The sequence below is a fragment of the Calonectris borealis genome, chromosome 6, assembly GCF_964195595.1.
Source record: "Calonectris borealis chromosome 6, bCalBor7.hap1.2, whole genome shotgun sequence".
Taxonomy (NCBI): Eukaryota; Metazoa; Chordata; class Aves; order Procellariiformes; family Procellariidae; genus Calonectris; species Calonectris borealis.
In genome coordinates, this window is record NC_134317.1 from 17,196,870 (window position 1) to 17,218,684 (window position 21,815).

At 51.6% G+C, this 21,815-nt stretch overlaps 1 protein-coding gene across 1 annotated transcript in view; it reads left to right on the plus strand.

Annotated features, from left to right (window-relative positions):
- The window catches only part of IGFBP2 (insulin like growth factor binding protein 2), a 64,351-nt gene extending 42,913 nt beyond the window's left edge, over positions 1 to 21,438 (plus strand). The window contains exons 2-4 of the mRNA XM_075152945.1: positions 14,948 to 15,171; positions 16,644 to 16,784; positions 19,015 to 21,438. Of these exons, the coding sequence (XP_075009046.1) occupies positions 14,948 to 15,171; positions 16,644 to 16,784; positions 19,015 to 19,182 (533 nt within the window). The 3' untranslated portion in view covers positions 19,183 to 21,438. The remainder of the gene's footprint in view (positions 1 to 14,947; positions 15,172 to 16,643; positions 16,785 to 19,014) is intronic.
- Positions 21,439 to 21,815: the final 377 nt, after the last annotated feature.

Here is a 21,815-nt window from a genome sequence, read left to right on the forward strand (position 1 = left end):
TAAGAACTGCTGCTGCTGCTGTTTTCCATGTGCTTTGGCTTTGTTCCTGTGCCCTCAGCTTGTGCCAAGGCCTTCTGTATTAGAAAAATGCCCGGCCTTTTCACATTCTCTTTAAAGAAGAGGTGTCCTGGCTCCCAGCCCCTTGCGAGGGCTGCAGTTGATTTCAGAGGCGTGATGGAGGCATGTGTGGCATGCAGCAGGTACACGTTGCTTTCTGAAGGTCACCCCTTGATTAAGTGGTCTTCAAGACCTGTCTCAACAGAGTATGAAGACCTGCACTTCAGTGTTTAGGTCTGTCTGCTGACTTGTTCCTGTGGGCTGAGATGGATAGCTATGAAATTGTGAATAGGGGGAGGAATGAGAAGATCACTATTTTTCAGTTTCTTTTGGCATCCCATGAAAAGATCAAGCAGCACATCTGGGGGAGCAGGGCACAGAATTAAACCATGAAAGTCATTGCTGTAGGAAGTTGGAAATGTCCTTGGTGCAAATGGCTTCTAAAAGGAAGTATAGAAATTCACAGAGGATGGCTGGCTATGGAATAGGAAGATCCATGTGCAGCCTCTAGCTCAGAAAGTCACTACGCCATCGGTTTCCAGAAGCAGAGGAAAAGATCAGTCCTTACGCTCCTCCTAACATCTGCTGCTGACCACAGCTGTAGCTGCTGGTGGATCACGGAGATAGCAGCCCGATGCTGGAAGAGCACACTGGTGCCTTGGCAAGGAGACATGAAGGAGAGTCATGTGCTGGGGCCTCAAAGAAGCTGCGTGCAGCTGGACGGGTCTGCTCTGCTCCTTCCTCAGCCTCTGTGTGGATGAGCCTCTGCGTCATGGTCAGCTTGTATTTTGGACTCGTGACTGGTTTGGTCTCCGCACAAGGAACCGCCACAGCCTGCTCCCTCTCTCGCTGGCGAGCATCGCTGCAAGTGCCCTCCGCTGTCACCTCTCCATGGCTCTCAGCTGAAGGGGGGTTAACATGGGGTGCGCATAAGCCATACTTGGCTCTTGGGGCGCGTGGACCCTGAGCAGAGCACGTGCAGTCAGAGGCTCGGGTTGCAGGTTTTGCTTCTTATGTACTGCAGTATCTAAATTCTCTGCCTTTCCCAACTTCGGAAGATGGGGTGTCCTTGTGAGGATGACTTGGGTTGATCTTCCCATGGGTAGAACCCAGCTGGGTTCAGTTGGAAAGCCTAGAGGGGTTTTTTGATAGGAAAGATGTCTCTGCTTTGTGCGTATGAGCCTTGCTGGAGGAAGGGAAGAGGACAGGGAGAGGTTTAGAAAGCGTAATTTGCTTACTGCTGTCCTCCCAAGGAATCCAGAAGAGCTTGTCTTGTTAAAGACGGGACTGTTTTCCTCTCCAGTGAAACAGGAGTGCCTGAGTGACTCTCAAATCCACAGCAATACCCACTAACAGTTTGGGATAGGAAGGGCAGAGCTTAATTACATTTTGACCCTCTTTCACTTCGCTATTCAGATGTTTCTTCTCCTGGGCTTGAAGTCATGTTGGACTGGAGCAGGAAGGACCCGGGGAGCTCATTCGGCTGCTGCTAGTATGCCTTGCTTTTTGCTTGCTTCAGGGGTGGCTTTTGTGTTTAGACATCTGAGAAAAGATACCAGGCAGCGGGGATAAAAGATAGTTGGACTCAGCACCGCAGCATGAAATCAAACTGGAACATAGCATTGGGAAAGCTGACAGTGCTTTGAATATCTTACTTTCGTAGGAAGGGGGACAGGCAGGACACCGACGCCTGCTTCCATCGGAAGAGTTGAAAGCCAGAGCTTACAAGGAAGGATCAGAGTGACGCTGGCTGAACAGGACTGCCTTGTGGGTGGGGGACAGGAGAACAAGTAGCTGATGGTCAGGGCAGCACATTTGGGGAGATGACCGATGAGGGCGAGGAACGTACCTGACGGGCGTGAAAAGCAAGTGGTGTCACTAAGGAGCTTGCTTCTGAGCATCTGAAACAGACTGTGGGGATGCATCACAGCTGTGGTGTGTGGTGGTGTGATGAGGCATCACTTTTCACCTAGCCACTTACCTTGAAGATGCGGTAGTCTGGTTTCAGCAGGTCGTCCTGCTTTTAGCAGGTATAAAACTCCTGGGCTGCATGTGTGGGTTGCATCCCCTGTTAGCATCAACTAGCTTAATGGATCTGCTGTGCATCTGGTGCTTGGTGAAAGCCAGGCTGCCCGCTGAGCGGTCCCAGCCTCAGTCTGTGGCAAGAGAAATACTATATCTGGGGCAGTGTTTTAAAGCCAGGCTTTGGAGACACTGCTGATACCTGCCCATGCCAGATCATGGCCTGAAAGCTGCGGAAAGGTGCTGGGCACGGGTCCCTGGGAGGATGCTGCAGCCCAGCAATGGTGCCCCAACTCCTTCCCGCAGGAGAGACCAGTCCTGTTGTTCTCCCAGTGGCTGGGAAGCACTTGGGGTGGCTTAGTGGGAAAACAGCCAACTCTGCAGCCAGTACTTCTCTCCGTTCCCAGCTACTGCGTGCCTGGCTTCTCCTTTCACGGGGAAACACAAGCATCTTCCAGCGTAGGAGCTGGCAAAGGGGCTTGCGGGTAACCTTTCCTCTGTCTGGGGGCATGAAGGACCTTTGCGCTTCCTGGAAGGGATTTCAAGCGCCCCATGCATCGGATGCAGGCTTCCTGAGCTGGGCTTTTCTGTGGTTCAGGCCACCTGGAAGGATGTGCCAGAGGAGGCTCGCAGCATGATTCTTTGTGAGCGGTAGCTGGCACTAGCGCAGCCTGCGCGGGGTGGATTGAGGGGGACGTGGGGGCTGTGTTTTGATTCTGCTTTTCCTGTTTGTTGTAACTTGGCAGAGGCAAAGTTTCAGAGACTGCAGGGGCAGCAAGATCCTTTTCCTTTTCTTTCTTTTCTCCCTGGCATGTACTGCGACACCTTCCACCAGTAACTCTGATTTTTCTTCCGGGGGGACAGAGGGAGAGTGGGAGGGGAGGATTGGTGTGTCGAGGCTCTACAGCTTTGGAGCACATAAACTAGAATGTTTATGATGGGGTTCATCGTCTACAGGGGAGACTTTCCTAAAAGCAGCCCACAGCATGTGAGCAACTGTCACAGGGGCTTTTGTTCCTGCTTCAGGTGGGATTTCAGTGCAAAAAATTTTAAAAAGGAAGCAGGGAAAAAAAAACAAACCCAAAACGCACAAAACCCTCTCCCCAAGGCCTGTTCAGAAAATGGAGATAAAGCAGCAATAAAATCAAGTGCTCAATTAAGCCAGATGTACGTGCTTTAAAGCACTAACAGATGTGGCAACAGTGGCTCTAATGAAGTGGAGTTTTATGGACCGAGTGCGATGGAGGTAGGCGTGTGTGCCCATCGCTTCCCGACAGGGAATGGCGCAGCAGCGCTTTTGTTCTGGGGGCTGATGAAAGCCCTCGGAGGGTTATGTGGGTGCTCGGGGCTGATGTTTCCCACTGTCCCCTCGGCTCCTGCCCCCTTGTCCCTGGGATGGCTGCGGTTATGGTGCTTTTCAGTTGCGGTGGTCTCTCTGAGAGCAGTGGGGGTGGGTTAATTATAGCCCTCCAGGGCAATTTATCTAATGACAGCCTCCCACCTTAGCGCTCCTGGGAGGTTGCGGTGGCCCCCTTGATGTGCTCCTTCCCCAGACCTTATGCCTGGGGAGTTACATGCCCTTAAATGACTGCCACATTTTGTTTTGCAAATTTGGGGGTTCAAAAATGCAGCAGAAAGCTGTGAGATGCTTTCGGCTGTAAGAAGATGGATAAAGGCCAGGTAAAACCTGTTATTCACATGCTGTACACCACCTGCAACGTACGGGGTGAGTGATACTTGCTTCAGAGCAGCCAGCTGGGTTTTGGCTGAGGAGGCTCACCTGGGCCAGGCTTAGACCATGTGCCGGGTTGGTTTGGAAAAGGACTTAAACATCAGTATGCCAGAAGCCAGCTGAAGCTGTCCAGCGTTTTGGGGTGAACTCCGTGCGAACGCCAATCCTTCTTGAAGCCAGGGGATTCCCTGGCATTTTCTTGCAGAAGCTCAGTGTTTTAACTATTTGGCTTGTTAACACAGGTATGGGTGGTTTGTGCTAACTTGGGGACCACCCCACTACCACATACCAGCAGCTCTCCCCTTTAAAGGGCTCTTTGCCACAAGCCTGGGTATCTTCCAAGCCTTTAGGTGGTAGCCAGATCCTCCCAGCGGGAAAGGGGTGCTGTGTAGATCAGGTGCACAGCAAACACACCAGGGCACTGGTGCTGAGCGTGCTGGCTGGCTGGACATGAAATGGTTTCTGGAGCTGTTTGAGCGAAGAACTGACCGTTGCACATCCGAGCCTCCCTTCCAGTGGTTCAGCTGGCTTATCACATCTGTCTCCACCACTCTGTGTTTTGTGGTGGTCTGTTTTTTAAGCTTTGCAATGCCTCCCTCCTCCTTGGGAATGCGGCCGACTGATCTTCCCCTTTCTTTTCTTCCTTCCTCTACCACAGTTTTATGACTCTCTCTTCCTGCCTTTTGCTCAGCGGGAGTCTGCATACTCCTGAGGTTGGAGCTTGGGCAACTTCATGGGTGGCCCAAAATACAGAGTCGTTTGGAAACAAAGTGAGTTCCAGCCCCTTTCTCTATAAAGGCAAGAGACCAAAGCAATGACACAGCAGGGCGAAGCAGCAGGCTGCCTTGCACCACTTCCCTCCCACCTGTGTGGGAGGAAACTTCCCCTTCTGAAGGCCACGTGACGTTGATCTGGCCATGCTGTAGGCTCTGGAGGATGGAAGTCACTGAAGGACCATAAAGGTAACTTGCATTACTTGCATATGCATGGCTGTTGTATGCCATAAACAGTTATTACAGATCAGCCGATCTGCAGTAAATTGCTGCCTTCTGGTAGCCTGTCCATGAGTCTGAACCCTTCATGGCGTTACTGCGTGTGTGCGCGTGTCATTCAGCGGTGGGACAAATCCACAAGTCTTAATTTTGGCAAAATCCCTGTTTATTTCAATAGCAGTGTTGTATCAATAAAGACTTCATGCCTAGAGAGTGGCAGTTGCCTTATTTCAGTAAATGCACATAGTAAGATAAATAGTAAATGTGCAGAATAAATACACATGCAAGACCAGGTTCAGTCCCTTCTCATGGCGTACTCTAACACTGAGGGTTCAAATTCAGCTCTGCCCCTCCCTGGGAGAAGGATGAAACAAGGGTTAAAGAAATCCAGCAAAGTGACTGCAAAACTGAGTGAAATACTGCCCCAAGAACAGATGAACAAAGTGTTTTGACATAACCTGAAACAATTGCAATGTTGTTTAACTTGAACATCAAATGAGAAAAAACCACAATCTGAACAGCTCAACTTGGGGCTTAAATGTGGGATATGGCAACTCGGTAATAGCCCCCATGAGGAGGGAGGGGTAATGTCCATGAGTGCTGGAGGCAGCTGGGAGATGCTGGTGGGCAGAAGAGACTCACAACTAAGTTACAGCAGATACTGCCTCTTTCCACCTACAGTTCAGTGCTCTGGTTTTATTTGGAGGCACTTGTGCTTTGTCCCTGGGGAATACAGGTTCCGGGGGGGAAAAGTGGTCAGAGGGTTGGCTTCGAGGGCTGGTGCTTGGCTAGGGGGCTGCATGGGGACAGTAGGTCCAGCAGACCTCGAGGTGACACTGATGGTAATTGCCGTTGGGCTCTGGCAGGGTTTCTGCGGAGAAGATAGGAAGGAATTACCATAATAATAGTGCGTTTTGAAAAAGGCAGACTTTGAGGAAGTGTGCAATGAGATTTGGGTGGGTGGTGAGGGGAGCTCTGGACTGAGCCGCTGTCTGGAAAATCGACTGTGGAAAAGTGAGATGTTATTTAAAAACTAGTAATACAAATGGCTGAAGTTCATTCCATTTGCACGCAATAGTCATAATAACCGGAGAAGCCAATGTGGCTGAGAAAGGGAGTGGAGCAATACCGGAGATAGGCGAGAGATGGCTCTTGCAGGCAGGGTGGGGCACTGCTCTGACCTTTTGGGGGTTTTAAGTCTTTTTTGCTTTACTTGTATTTTTTTCCTCCTGATTTTGAAGCTTTTTCCACCTTTCTGCAGGGCGGAAGGTCAGACTTTTGGCTGCTCTGCACACAGCCTTCCCAGAATGCGTGCAGAAATACTCTACTGTAGGCTCCCCTGGTCATGGCCTGTCCGGAGCCGCTTCCCCACCAGCCGTTGATCTTGGTGGGGGTTGTGATCCGGCACCAAAGGGCACAGTTGGGCTTCCACAGCCAGAGGACGTTTTTCTGGTAAGCTTAAGCCATCCTTGAGGAGCCAGAACGGGCAGATGGCACTGCCAGAAGCAACCCCTGGACTATCTCCCCTAGCTTCTTATATGATAAGGACCACAAAATTTCCCTCAGCCACCTCTCCTTGGAGCAAGATGTCTTGTATTGGGCTAAAGCACCCTATCCAAGAGACACATTATGTGGGTTTGAAGACCCCGATGGGCAGATGTGAGCACATCCTCCAGTAGCACGTCTTTCCTTGGTGCAGGCTCAAACTGATGTTTAACAGTCTGTCTCCAGCTAACTTGGTGTTTGCTTGTCACTGCCTACACCTAGAAGGGTGATCATCTTAAAATAGGAGAAGCATCTGAACAGGTCCTGTATATTATATTTTTTCCAAAAATGTGTGAGGAAGGCAGAAATGTTTAGTGTGAACTCAGAGAAGAGTTTCTTGTTTGTGATTGTGTCCATCAGATCATCAGTCCTTCATCAGCCCTTTCTAGCGGGCTGCAGAGTGTCACACCTGGGAATCAGCCTTCTTAAGATTCACAATTGCTGTAACTCTGCCAGCCTCTGGCTCTCCTGCAGGAAAAAGAGGTGCAGCATCCCAATGCCAAACAGAGATCATCTAGATAATAATTAACATGCAGGCACCCTCATGAAGGCTGCGGAGAGGAAAGCTCTTCTGTGCTTGCATAGTCTGGGCTGTGGGATGGAAAAGCTCCGATGGGCTTGGACTCGGGGTCAGAGATGAACCTGGGTTTCCTAAAACAAACTGGGGAAATAAAGGTAACTCAAACACAGCGGTAAAACCTGTAGGAAATGAACGAGATGTCTTTGTTGTCTGGTTTCATTCTGGAAATTCATAGGAACTGAGGATTTAGGAGCTGAGCTTGTACTAGAAGTCGGCGCAGGCTTTCTGGGGTGGCTGCGGCACCGAAGATCACAGGGATACATGCGAGTGAGCGGGGAAGGAGAGCAGAGAGTTGGCCTGGTAAGGTTATCGGCTTGTTTCATTCAGGGAGAAGCCCCTAATGACTAAGTAGCAGCTACTTTGGGGATTTTACAGATGGGGTCAAGGTCAAATCAGGAAGCTGCAGTGCAATTAATTTATGCTTGGAAGTGTTTTCAAGTTAATTCATTTGGTTCTGCGGGGAAGGTTGCAGCTTTGCGGAGGGCTAATCGGAGAAGTGTGTTGAAAGGGCTGAGATACGGTTCACTAACAAGGAGGAATGCTTTTATGGTGGCAGGGAGCTCCGAGAGCCTCAGTCGGCAAAAGCTTCCAAGTATGTTAAGGTCTCTCCCCTGAGTAAGCTGCCTTCACACATGTTGAAGTTAAGCACATGCTCAAAACTGCTGTCATCAGCCACAAGATGAGACCCTCTGGCTCCTCGGCTTGTAGGTGAGTCCGCAGAGTCTCTGCTGTAGGTGCGTGTCGGGATGCTCAGCAGCCCCATGCTCGGGGGAAGAAGTGGGTGAAAGAAGAGCAGGATTGCAAGTGGAAGTTGGGTAAATGAGGGGACTCGAAGCATTCCCCTGCATTTTTGAGGGACCTGAACAGCGTTTTACCTTATCGTTCTTGGCACGCAGCGAACGGCTGGCGCGGGAGGGAACAGGATGTTGCAAACGCCACTTGCAGGCTCGCTGTTGGCAGGAGGAGGGCTGGAGCAGACCCTCCCCAGTGGTTTGTGCTCCGCCGGGCCCACACAGAGTGGGCTGGTGATGTGCTACATGGCCCATCAGTCGAATCGTTTGGAAAGAAAGCTAACAAAACAAACCCTGCTATTTTATCTCTCTTCAGCCTGGCTGCACATTTCCGTGAAATGGTGGAAACTTACTATTTTTGAGAATTCTGTTCCTGTTTGAGATGTAGTTGGCATTTGCTGACGTGTTTGTAGATATATTGGGAGGGGGAGGAGGAGGACTAATAGGGAGACAGGCAGTCGTGCAAACACATGTACATGCAGAAACACATAGAGGCAGGCTTTGTTATTGCACAAGTCCTGTATCCTTGGGAATCCAGTCTACAAACATGATTATTAAAAAAAAAAAGATTGTTTGAAGTAAAGCCCAGGGGAAGGGACATCTTGGTTCCTCTTCTTCCCTCATCTGGCATCAGCTCCATTTCAGTATCGCTTCTGTGCTTGCTCCAAGGTGCCAGAGGAGTTTGTGTCTGATGGGGCACTACAAGGCACTGTGACTGGGTAAGAGGTTTTTCTCTGGCTCTGGACCTAGGTGGGTGGAGGAGGGAAAGTTGCTCTCTCCAGTCACCAGGAATGGGCAGAGAAAAGAGAGAGAAGCAGGCTGCTGAAAGCTGCACTTCCCTGAGTCAATGTCCCTGGCACTTTGGAGGAGCATAAAGCGTTTCCTGCGGGATGCCCGAGCCAAAGGAAGGCACTGGGTGCCCCTTGGATCACCCCTCGGTGCCAGACGCTCAGGGCAGGGAGAGGAGTTTGCTAAGCAACCCCTGGCCAGAACATGCCGTTCCCTCCCCAGTCCTGCCCTCCCTGCTGGTAGAGATGGGCTGAAAAGATCTCACAGTAAAAATAAAGGGTGTTTGCAGAGCCGCAGGGCTCTTGGCCCCAGGGGATCTCAGAATGCTTTGTGGACAGCTTATCACAGAAGTAAAACAAGTTCTTAGAGACTGATGCAGGAATTTTCTGGCTGTGGTGTGCAATTGCCTTGCTGTTACTGAGCAAATTGGCGTGATGAAATAACCCTGGGGAGTGCAGGCAGGCAGAGGATCCCGGGAACCCGCCCTGAGGAGCTCCTTGGCAGATGGAGAGATGCTCTGAGCTGATCTCCATCTCTGTGTCTCATGGGAGCCCACGGTTCTGAGAGATTTGGGAGACCAGCCTTCCTGCCAGCCCTCCCAGAAGCTGGGTGGCACGGACACCCCTGGGCTGCCCAGGAATGCTGGCTGTGTGTCCTCTGCAACCAAATCAAGTGCTTAAACATCCACGTGTCGCCTGTGCAGAACGGGATGAGGCTGAGCAGAACAGGCTGCTGGCTGGGGAGAGGGGACCAGGAGGAGGTATGGGGGCGTCCCTGTAGTTGAATCCAGAAAGGGATCACGCATGACTCCTCCCCAGTTAGGCCTGTCAGTGGCTGTTAAACCCAGTCTAGATGCAACCTTTGGCTCCTGAACTGCTGATTGCCAGGAGGAAAGCTAGGGAGGGATTGCTCTGTAACTGTCTTTTCTTCTGCTCCTCCCCTGAGCATCCACGGTTGGCCCCTGTGAGCGATGTCGTCCTGGGGCAGGGGGGCTGCTTCTCTGCTCTACATCCCTTATGGATCCCTTCTCCTCCCATCGCTCCCTCTCCTACACGGCCCATTGCTCGTGCTCCCTCTGTGGCATTTTCCAGGTGCGCTTTTTTTTTGTGCAAAGCAAAGAGTGAAACTTGAGCAGCTGCTTTGGTTTCGTCTGCCTCTGGAGAGCTGCATCCAGCTCGGCCTGATTATGCCTGGGGCCAGACCACGTACCGGTGCCCCCGCGTTTCCCCTCTGCCGCCGGCTGAGCACCGACGGATGCTGTGCCGTGGCTCAGCGTTTTGCAGTCTGGCAGCGGTAATCAGCAAACTTTGGGTCCTTTTTGGGGTAGGATGGGCCAGAGGGCCTGGGGGGGACTTTGTTCTTGGCAGCTCTTGCTGCGAGGAAATTGCAACGCTGGTATAATCCCTGCTGGCAAACGTTTTCTGAGGTATCCAAGCTCCAGGTCAACAACGCCCACACCAGAGCTATTGCACAGGAACCTTTGCCCAGGGCTCTCCTAGAAATACTTTGTAGACTGATGAGGCAGAGGTCAGCGGGGCTGCGGTCGGGATTTGTCTGCTCCTTCCCCACCTTCCTGCAAGTAACTCTCCAGCCATGGCTGTTGTGTATGTTAAAGGTCAGGTTTAAAGGCCCTGTCTGCTCTCAGGCTGCGAAGGACAAGTGCTGGGTTCCTGGCAGCCCACGATAGGCAGCTCTGCTCCTTAAAATAAAAAGTGGCAAGCAAAACCCAGAACAGGCACTTAAATTATCCTGAAATGGTAGAACTCGTGGCCACAAGAAGCTAAAAGTGTTGGAGGGAGAAAAAAAAAAAAGCTAGATGAGACAGACAACACTGCTCAGGGTGAAAAATCACTCTCTGGATGCTGCATTCCCACAGCCCCAAGTGCGCTCGCTCCTGTGCACGATTCCCTGCGTGGCTTTGGGCAACCCTCTCAAATTGTTCCGTGCCTTTGTTTTTTACCGTGTGCAACCCAGGATGAACACCTCTCTCTCCAGGGTAATTAATGAACTGCAAAGTGCTTTGATGTCTTCAGAGGGAAAGTGCTGGCCAACGGAGGCTGCGATTGCTGTGGGAGGGAGGTGTAAGCCCCATTCAGCCCGGGACAGAGCTGGGACCTGAGTCTAGCCCGGCTCCAGGCACGTTGTTGAAGGCCACTTGGGTGAAGTTTTCTGTGGGTCTGGGACCTTAATCAGCACTTAAACGCTACGCAAACATGCCGGACAGATAAGCAAATGCATGTGAAACCTGCGGGCAAGTTGTCGTGGAAGGAAAGCAAGTGCAGAGAGGGAGCAGCGCTGGGGAGGGCGGCTGCGGTCCCTGGCATGGTGCGTGCTCCCCGTGATACAGGCTGGCCCTCTCATTCTAAGTGACTGCTACTGGCTCGGTCCCGTCCCGCAGCCCAGATACGCTTCAGGGCTCTTCAAAGGGATAAAGATGTATTTTTAACTTCAGGCAGCTGCCTTTTTTTGTGCGGTGCTTTTTTCTTCTTGTAGCTCTGGAAGTGGCGGGTTGTTTTTAAGCCCCTCTGTTTCTCAGTCGTCTCAGCGGAGGTGCCTAGAGGTGTCAAACCAGATTCCCGAAAATTTCAGTGCTGGAAATTGGTAGCCGCTTTTGAAAATGTTGGCGAGACTGTGCAGCTCCCTACAGACATTAGCTGATGGCCATTTGAACACGCTTTCACCTCAGCCAAGTCCTCGCCCCATTGAAGCCAATGGGAATTTTCCTTGAAAAAGGCCATAAAGAAATCATTTTCTTGGCATGGAGAGAGGTGTTTCATGGGCTCCACATCAGTGTTTAGGAGAACTTCAGCTATCTGCTTTGATTCCTGCCACACTTGTCCCACCCTGCACAAAGTGCTCTACCTTTTGATCCAAAATAGCACAGGAGATGTTTTCCACATGCCATAGGAAAATGGAAGAACTATAAAACTTAATTGTTTTGGAGTTTGGCACCACTCCATTCACAGATATATTTAGCGTGAATTGAAATTGGTCAGCAAAAGGGCGTTTGCCAGGATGACAAACAGATTAGGGTTGTATATCTGAGGCAATTCCATACCTGCCCATCCCATGCTGGTAGGGTTGATGGGTGGCTTAATTGGTACATGGACAGTCGAAAGCAAGCACACACAACTTGCTCCTTTTGGGCAGTGTTAAAAACCATTATCTAGCTGTAAAAGGTGTTGTTTGGCTCTTAGCGTGCTCTGTGTTCCCCCAACCTCGAGGCTTGATGGTCTCCGCTCTTGTTGCTACCCAGCCCTTTGCTCTTTGAAATGTGGTTCATCACACCTGATGCTCAGCCTCCTCCTGTGCACGCAGCTGGTCTGTGAAGGAAACACTGGTGCTTTGCACGTGGGGCCAACCTCTTCTGTCCCATCTCCCTTCCCCAGTGATTGAGCCATCCCTGCAAGTCCCAGGTCAGGAGAGCTCCTCCTAAGAGCGGCACCGGATTTGGGAGAGGGAGAAGCTGTGATGGGGCTCTGGCATCAGCCCCAGGTGGATCAGTCTAGCTTGGCAGCAGGCCAAAGGTATGGCTCACCGTGGCTGGCTTGGCCTTGGAGAGGAGAGCTTGCAGTCGATAGCAGCTAGACCTTCCTGGTCTCTGCTCCTGTGATGGTGCCCGGGGAGCCAAGACCAATCTCTCTTGTCCCTGGGTGTGTTCACGCACATGGGCCTGCACACTCTGCTCCCATCGGTGGTTTTCTTTGGGCTGATATTTGTTAACATTGGAAAGTGAGAAAAACGAGTGAAAATATTATCAGAAGCAGGTTTTGTGAATGAATCAGCCGACAAGAGGCTTACCAGCTCGCCTTCATTTACTAGCGCAGTGCTTATTTGGGCAGATGTCTATATATTTTAGTTGGAGGCAGGAAGGAGCGAGAATCGATGGGGGAAGGCACCGCTTCCAGTTTGCTGCTTTTCCGTCAGTTTGTACCATTGGTTTTCTGAATGAAGCAGAGGACTGCAACGTGTCTCAGATGCTGCCCTGCTGCTGTGCTCGTTCTTCTGCTGCTGTTGACAGCTTGGTGGGACACCAAGGAGAGGAGCACAAAAGATGTCAGAAGGCTAAAACCCTCCTAAGCAGCTCGTTGAGGATCAGAGCCTGGCCAGCCTTGCCCGTCTCTTGCACGGTGATTTTTCATTTGATCCTGTCTGAAGGGCAGCCTCATGGCCTTCTCTCTTCTCACTATGTGTTTCTAATTAACGGGGAGACTGGTGTATAAACAGAAGATTCCTGCTCAAAATATTCCTTGTCCGGCTCCCAGGATGACAGCCAGACGGCAATCGCCAGACAGCAGCCCAGACTTTGAGCTTGCTCATCTGGCTATCAAACCTGGTCCCAGTTCTCATCTGGAACCAGTATGAGGAAAGTCGTGGACTTTGCCAGATTGGTTTTACCCGGTGTTTGCTTTTCAGTTGCTACCTAAGCAGCTAAAAACCTGCAGACCAAACGCATTTAGTATTTCTGGGAAGTGGGACGATCCCAGTATTGGGAGATCAGAGGCCAAAATGGTGAGGAAGTTCAAAAGGATATTGGACAAATCCATTGAGGGATGGGTCTGTTGGTGGCTTTTAAATCCTGTGGGTGAGATGCAGTCTCCAGCCATGAAAGTGCTTTTACTGCTGGTCTGCAGCACAGATTGGGAATGGTCCTTCTGATGTGTGTCCCCAGACAGCTGCTGATGGTCTCTTGTGGATGGTATGCTGGGCTGGGGTGGCTCTTTGATCAAGCCCACTTGGGCCGTTCTCTTGCCATCAGTCTGCAGGCAGCCACACATTTGCTGAGTAAGTTCAGACAAAACTCTTCTTGCAGTTTCCCCTGTGTGAGCCTGCGGTTGTAACACCTGAAAAGAGCTTGGAAAGCTGTGGCAGAAATAAAACACCTGCTATTATGATTTTTCACTCTCTGTCATGACAGTAGAGCTATGCCCTGACAAAACATCACAATGCAGCTTCTGAAACAAAGGAAATGTTAAAATCTGTAAACGCTCTGCTTACTTGGTCTTCCAAGAAGCAGGAGAGATCCATAAATTAAGCATTGTCACACGAGCTAAAGCATTGCTTGCCCTCCATCGTGCATAGTTTGATGTGATTTCTTTACTTTTATATAAGTGCCTGAGTTCTGGAGTGCTGGAAAGCTGAAATCGGAGGTGCCAGAGAGAATGCTGATGTTGGGAGGCTGGGTGCTACAGTTCCTCCTTGGCATATGCTAAAAGACACTTCATGTTTGTCCCCGCTGTAGGACCAGAATGGCCTAGTCTGTCACTGGTGTGGGACCTCTGGAGCTGCTGAAGAGCTCCTATATACAGAGACGTACTTAGCCTGGGTTATTGTGGTGAGAGGTGATGTGTGTGCATGGGTTGAATCATAATTCGGACTAGAAAGAACCTCTGGAGGTCTTGGTCCAAGCCCCTGCTTAAAGCAGGGCCAGCTTGCTTCAATGTTGGATCCAGCTACAGTGTTAGACGTGCTTGCTCAGCCAGATCAGACCCCAAGGAGGGGTCAGCTGTCACCTTTTGGGCTTCTGGAGCAAGCAGGAGCAATTGAGATCTGCCCTCATTCCCACCACAAAGTCCAAAGGGACTGGTATCTGCAGCATAGCGACCATCATGTCCTACTTTGGCAAGGTTTGCTCTCAGAAACGGCACCCAGTGAACTGGGAAAATGCACAAAGCAGAGAGTGGGGGAGGTGGAAAAAGTCCAGTGTTTTTCCCCAGATTTCTGCTAACTGATTTTGAAATGGCTGAATTAGCTGGGGGTCTTGTGGCTTGCAGCAGTGGCAGAGTTGGGCCCAGGACACGTGGGGCTGTTCCACGGTCAGCAGAAGTGGCCAAATGCAGAAGCAGGTAGAAGCTAAATGAGTTATGCACTATATGACAAACGATGTGAAAGACGATACGGCAAGGACGATCACTGAAATGGCAGGATCTCTGAGGGAAATTAGGGTGGCCATAAAACAGAGGCAAGGTATTTTTGAAAGCAGGCCTGAGAATTTATTTTAGCACATTAATATTGAGTAAGTATTCCTGGAGATACACTGGGGGATGATAGATGGACTCAAGGTATTGTTACTAATCACTGTGGTTTTAAGTTTTGGAGCTGAACTACACTTGGCATCCCTAACCCAACTGGACTTCTGATGGGAAAATTACATTCTTCGGGAAGTAATTTAGAAGGTCAAAAGAAAACCAGAAAGAACTTCTCCAGCAGCGATTTCCCCTGCTCTCTAAACTGCCTTTTAGTGTGGTAATAACTCCAGAATGAAAGGATCTATTCTCACCTTCCAGATGAAAGGGCTAATGCAATTTAAAATTTTTGCATGCAAAGATTTTATGGCTTGGTAACCAGCCATGCTTGAAAGCGATCCAGGATGGGATGAACATGCGAGAGAGCGCCTGGCTGAGCTTGACCCTTTCCTTGTCTGCCCTGTCTCCTGCAGATAATGGTGACGACCGGTCCGAGAGCATCCTTGCTGAGAACCACGTGGATGGCACCACAGGGATCCTGAGCGGAGCTGGCGGGAGGAAGCCCATGAAGACGGGCATGAAGGAGCTGGCGGTTATGAGGGAGAAGGTGAACGAGCAGCAGCGGCAGATGGGCAAAGTCGGCAAGCCCCATCACAACCACGAGGACTCGAAGAAGTCACGGCTGTCGACGGGCAGGGTGAGAGGGCAGAGGGTGTGGGGAGCTAAGGAGGCAGCTGTGGGCTTGCCGGGAAATGCTGAATGCAAGGTCTTAGTGACATCTGCAACAAACTGTCTTAAGAAGGGGGGGAAGAAAAGAAAAAAAAAAAAGAAAAAAGAATGGAGAGGGGGGAGAGGAAAAAAAAGAAAAGCAAACATTTGTTTTGGCCTGAAGCTGGGGCCGAACACACCATCTAATGAACTTTGATGTGCTGGTGAGAAGGCGTTATTTTCATTGCAGCTTCACCTCCTGACGGCAGAGCTGGGGAAGGGGGGTCCCGCTGGCTCGACACCTACCTCCGCAGGGGTGCGAGCGTGCCCTTTGCCCGTGGACTGGCTTTCTCACACCCTTTTTCCCTAAGCAAGTGCCAGGGATGGCCCAAGGGGATTTGGGGGGTGGGAGGGTGTCTGCCTGCTGTAGGGCAGCGTCAGTCCAGGTTGAGGGGGGGACCCAGAGCCCCCGAGGATGGGCTGTGGGGCTGTCACATAGCAGGGAGAGTGCCTGGAGTCCTCCCTGTCCCCTTCTTCCCTGTCCCTGTCTCTCTGCCCTCCAGTCCTTGGCCATGGTTTCCCTCTAGTGGGCAGCTTGGTCAAGGCAACTAGATGGGATGGGGATGGAAAGCCACCCCAAAAGGTCCGTAATACATATCTCTGTAAACGCATAGCGTATTTATATCTGGGGAGTGCAGGGTCAGCAAGAGGCTTTAAAAGAGAGCCCTCATCCCTTCCAAGAAACAGGCAAAGCAGAGGTTCAAAATAAGGTGCAGGCATCACCAACTTAGAGAGCTCCCACTGCTGCTGCTCCTTTGGGGAGAAAAAAACAGCAACTGCAAAAGCAGAGAGGTGTGGACTCACTCTGGCTCACATCAGGTGTAATTCAACCAGGCTGCCTTGGCTGGGAGCCCTGGCTTGGGGCTGCTGTGGAGCAAGAGGGATGCCTCCAGAAGCTGGCTTTGCTGGGTGCTCTCGTTCCCGGGGCTTCCCCTCCACTGCCATGGGGTCTCACATGCTTTGAGTTGCACTTCTGGGCCAAAACTGCATCACGCATGTGGGATCTGGGCTATGCTCATGGAAACCCTCCTGGTCTGTCCAGATGAGTCCTGCTTCACATCACTTATCACCACCAGTGGGACCCACGGAAGCATCTCTGAGGCTTCTCTTCCTCCGTGCCTCCAGGGCCTGTGACCTGTTGTCATGTTGGCTCTTGGCCACGTGAGGCACGTGGGAGAGATGTGCACATCTCCACACATCGGCAATTGCGGGCATGCCTTTGGGTGCCTGTAGGTGAAGTCAGCAGTGGGGCCCAGTGGCAAACCTGTGTCCTGAGGAGGTGCACACAGGTGTTCATCCTTACTGGTGTTTTCGTTGTCCAAATTGTTGATACTGTGAATGGTCCCAATGCCCTGATGTTTTTTTTGTTTGTTTGTTTTCTACTTTCCGGGCTCTTTTCAGACCCCTTGTCAGCAGGAGCTGGATCAGGTCCTGGAACGCATCTCCACTATGCGGCTGCCGGATGAGCGAGGTCCCCTGGAGCACCTCTACTCCCTCCACATCCCCAACTGCGACAAGCATGGCTTGTACAATCTCAAACAGGCAAGTGGGGAGACACAGAGCCCCAGGGCTGGCTGCACTCCCAGCAGCAGCCCTCGGCTCAACACCCGTCCCCGCCGTGCCCAGCCAAGAGGGACACGCAGCAGCTCAGGGCTGGGCTGGTGTTGCGTGCGTGGTGTGAGGTAAATGGCAAATACCGCACGTGGCATGGACAGGTTTAGCAACAGCTGCATCTGCAGCCACAGGCTAGCAAGTGGAGATGTGAGACCCACATCCACACGTGGCTGTGGGCAGCCCAGAAATGGAGAATCTGTTTAGTTCAGAGCCCCTTCTTCACCGCGAGAGCTGCTTATCTGTCCAGGTCTATTTTCATGTGGTTTGAGCCAAGTCTTGTCCTGGCTGGGCCCCGCTACAGGGGAGAAGCAGAGGAGGGCTGAATGCTGGCCATTCCTGTAGACAAAGCAGAAAGCACTTTTCCAGGGGTCAGCAAGGTTTCTAGCACACTTTACTGGTTTTCCTCCACAAATCGAGGCTGGTCCCACAGCTCCATGAGGGATTCCTTCCAGGTGAGGTGGGGGTTGGGGTGCAGCATGCTTCTGAAGGTATTTATGGGACCCAAAAGGACTCATACGACTTAATGTTGTGTGTCTGAATTCTGACTTCTTGACTTCATTCATGCAAAACCAGCAGGTGTCAGTGGCTGAGGCATAGGGAAAAAAACGCCAGGAAAAACCTCTTGGGCAGCAAAACACCAGCTTGTCCAGGGTTGCCTGGCAGCCACGTGTGAATAGTACCTGGATACAAGCACCCCTTATAGCTATGTGTGACTGAGCCTTTGGAGGGGCTCCCAGAAAACCTGCTCTTTTCATGGCTAAGTCTTTTTCTCAGGGCTGCTTCTACCACTTGATCAGGAACATTAAAAAAAAAAAAAAAAAAAAAAAAAAGGCATTAAAAAAATTAGGATGCTCTGAGATAATCTCCCTCCATCCCTTCTCTCTTCCCTGTCCTACCTGGACCCTCACCCTCCGCCTCGCCCTGCAGCACCCCATGGGCCTGCTGCATCCCCCAGCATGAGCACGCTTGGAAGGGGTGCATGGAGCAGAGCTGGCAAATTCCCTGTAAGGAGATGAGCTGGGTCTGGGGAACGAGCCTGGGCAATGCAGCAGTGCATCGTGTGCTACAGGAAAAAAAAAAAGACAGTCTCTGCTGCTCCTTGTGCCTGGGAAACAAGTCAGCCTGCACTGAAGGGTGCAGATGGGTTGCACACTGGTCTCTGCTGCAGAAAAAGAGAGGGGACAAAAATTGCTTTCTCTTCTCCCCCTGCCCTGCCCTGGCTAAGGGCAAACCAGGCAAATGTGAAGCTTTACCCATTTCCCTCCATCTAGGCTTCCAGAGCTGAGCATCAGCTCCTTTTTATTTGCTGGGAAGCGGAAGCCAACAAAAGCATTCCCAGTTGCTCCCACCTCCCATGGGCCAGCACTTGGGTGGAGGGTGCCTGGATGCATTCTCCTGCTGGGGAGGCTTTTTCTTCCTCTCTTTTTGTGCTTTTTATTCCCATGAACAAGGCTGCATTTTGACCTCAGTCCAGCTGCAGAAAATGGCTTGAATTCAGCTTTACAGAGTGCACGCAGAGCCCAGCCCGCTGGAGTAACCTCTGCGTCTCCTGCTATGCCCTATTGAGAGATGTATCTGCTGGGCATGGAGGGATGAGCATCAGGTTCAAAGTGCCTGCAGCCCTTCCAGGGCAAGAGGCGGATCATAACCGTTAGGGCAAGAAACTTCTCTCTAACCAGACCAGGCTTGGGGCGGGCAGAGTCCAGGCCCAGATGCACCACAGTCCCTACCTCTGTGCTGGGACAGAGTGAGACCCTGTTTGGGTCTGGCTGCGGGGACCTTGCTCTCTTGTTTCAGTTTGTTTAGCCCAATTTGCAGGTGAGAAGCAGCTTACACAGCTCCTCTTCCCCCAGGGATTTTTGACTCTGTGGATGCTTTCATCCACAGTTGACAGAGAGCAATGCATCTCAGGGGCAATTGTCCTCGTGGTTCACTAAAATTGGCTTCCTGGTCCCTGGCACAGCCCCTGTGGTGCAGCACAGACCCTGGGGTTTCTGAGTGCAACATCCCCGAATCTTTGCCTTAATCCAGACTAGTGCCAAATCCCTGGAGAAACCCCAGCTCTGCCTGTGTTTGAGCTTTGGACTGGTGAGACTGGGGAAAGGGGTTTTGTTCCCCTATTTCCTCAGCTGATGCCTGCCCTGTCCCCCTCGTGCAGTGCAAGATGTCGGTGAATGGGCAGCGCGGCGAGTGCTGGTGCGTGGACCCCATCCACGGGAAGGTGATCCAGGGTGCACCCACCATCCGCGGGGACCCCGAGTGCCACCTCTTCTACACAGCCCACGAGCAGGAGGACCGGGGAGCACATGCCCTGCGGAGCCAGTAGACGGACGTGATCCTGCTCTCTGGAGGTGGCTTGCCGTGGCCCCAGTGTTGGATTTTACATGGGTTTCAGTGTGTCTCTTTAGGCTCTGGAAGAGACTGGGGTTGGGTCCTGCGTGCTGCCCTCCTTCCCCTGCTGCCCGGCTCCTGGGGATGGGAGGGATGACGGGAGGGGAAGGGCAGTGGGGGGGTTGCAAGGAGAAGGGACTGCTTTCCTATAGTCTTTCACCCAACATAAGCCAGAGAACCGGTCTTTTTTTGCTCCTCACCCCGCGGCCCTGCCCTCCCTGCTGCTTCGCGGCATCTTCCCGCACCCTCCAGCACGGAGCGCTGTGTGCTCCCCAACACCTCCCAGGGGGCAAAACCCCTCGCCATGGGCAGGAGGGGGACAAAAAACAAAGGAAAAAACCCGTCCTTTCCCCCCTCTTTCCCTTCCTTCCCCAAGACCAAAGACTGTAAATACTGTGTCGCCTGCCTCTTGTGTCCTGCCGGTCCCTGTGCCCCAGCCCAGCCCTCAGTCCTGGCATGGGATGTGGTGTTGGAGGGAGGGAAGAAGGAAAGCCCCCGGCTTCCCAGCTGGAACATGCCGGTTCGGTCGGGATGCATCCCCCAAGGAGGCATCAGTGAGGGAAAGGGCTAAGGATGAGACAGCCCGCCTCAAAATACCCCTGGGTGCTTCCCTTCCTGGTGCTGGGGCACAGCCAGACCTGCAGGGACCTGGCTCCAGTTGCTGGGCCGGGAGGATGGGACCTTTGAGTGACGGCGAAGCTAAATGCTTGGTTTTCCAGGGGGTTTAAAGGGCTATTGCCCAGTATTTCTTAGGATCAGCTTATGCTGAGGGAGCTAAAGTGAACTTGCTGGGGCTGGGTAGAAGGATGCCTGTGTAGATTTAGGATAACAAGCCAGGGAGTCTCTCTCTCTCTCTCTCTCTCTCTCTCTCTCTCTCTCTCTCTCTCACATTCTTTCTTTGTTTCTAGATAGGAAAAAACCCAAAACCTGCACTCCCAAGCAGCTGCCCTTGTCCCTCCATTTTTGCTTGGGACTGGAGTGAGCATCTGCTATTCAGCACACACTTTTTCTTTTTTTTTTGTAAGTAAGTTACAATATATATCTTGCTTTGTAAAGGCCCTGTCACACACATCCCCTTCTGCCCACACACACATTTGTACAGATTAAATCCAAGTGATTCCAGGCGCTCTGAGAGGTTTTGCGCTGGACATGCCGCTCTGAGGAGAGATGTGCCTCTGCTGTTATTTCACCTGTTGATTTCTTTCTGTATAGAACACACCAATGCTGAGAATAAATAACTTCCCCGTCGCCTAAGCAAGGAGATTTTATTATTTTCTTCCTTTTTCTTTTTTTTTTTTTCCTTTTTAACATGGATACCATTTGCAGAGCAATTGCAAAAATCCTCTCCTTACAGTAAAAGTCTCGGGCTTTCCTTAAATGAAATCAAGGGGGGGAAATAAAGCATCTCCTAATTTCTGGCAAATGCTTCCGAGTAGCAAACAGCCTCCAGATCCCAGGTCCTCCACGGGGTTAGGTTGAATAGGGTGGAGGACAGAGGTTCCCTGGCAAGTGCGGGGTCTGGCTGGGAGCACCCTGTGCCTGCACCGCATGAGCCAGGCAGCAAAGCTGGGATGGGGCCAGCCCCTGGTAACTGCCGGCACACCCCAGAAACACCAAATGGTGCTGGAGAAACACCGCATCGGGGTCGCCACTGCTGACACCCCCTCATCTGGGGACTTTGATCTGGATAAGGAAAAGCAAAAAGCCCAACGGGCTCTGGAGGAAGGGGAGCGCTGGGGTTTGTTGCATTTTCCCTCCTTCTTGGCTCCACATTTCAGATCCCGAGTGCAAAGGGCACAGGTGGTCTTTGCAAATTAAGCCCCTCACGACTTTGCAGGGAGTTGGATGTGGCAGTGGAGGAGACAGGGGAAGGACCCCCGTTGGAAAGTCGGGGGTTGAGGTAGCGTGCACATGGATGTGTATGAGGGGAGCGAGGGCGCATGAGAGAGAAGAAAACACACCTGCATGCAAAGCCAAGTAACTGTAAAAATGCTACCTGTTTTCTGTTAACATCCGAGGGTGTTCTGCTTTTTCATGTAAACCTTGCACATGCTGGCTCTCACCTGCAGTTTGTACTTTTTGTTTTGTTTAGGAATCAGGAAATTTTCTTTTGTGTTTTTCTTTTTCTCTTTTGGAAAAGCTGAGCTGCATAAAGTTGGAATAAATTAAATGGGATGCCAGAAAACTGTCATCTTCCCCCTCCCCACTCCCCTTTGTTCACAGGACACGTTTCCTGATGCATCACACGCAAATTTGGGCCTGTTCAGCTTTTGTCCTGGAAGTGTTTAAACAGTGGGCCGGACAAGCAGCAATGGGAGTTGGGCCTTTTATCGTTACTGGTCCCAGTTGGATGAGCGGGGAGGAACTGGTGTCGCTCATCCACTGGCCTGCTACATTCCTGCTCCACGCGTGGTACCTTGTAAGTCTGCAAAATGCAACCATGCCCTCGAGTCCTCTCAAGTTGGCATCTGGCCAGCACGTGTGCGGAGACCATCTCCCTGCCTGACAGCAGCTATATTTGGTGGAAAAGGGTGGCTGTGTCCCACTTTGCTGGGCAGGGAGGTGGGC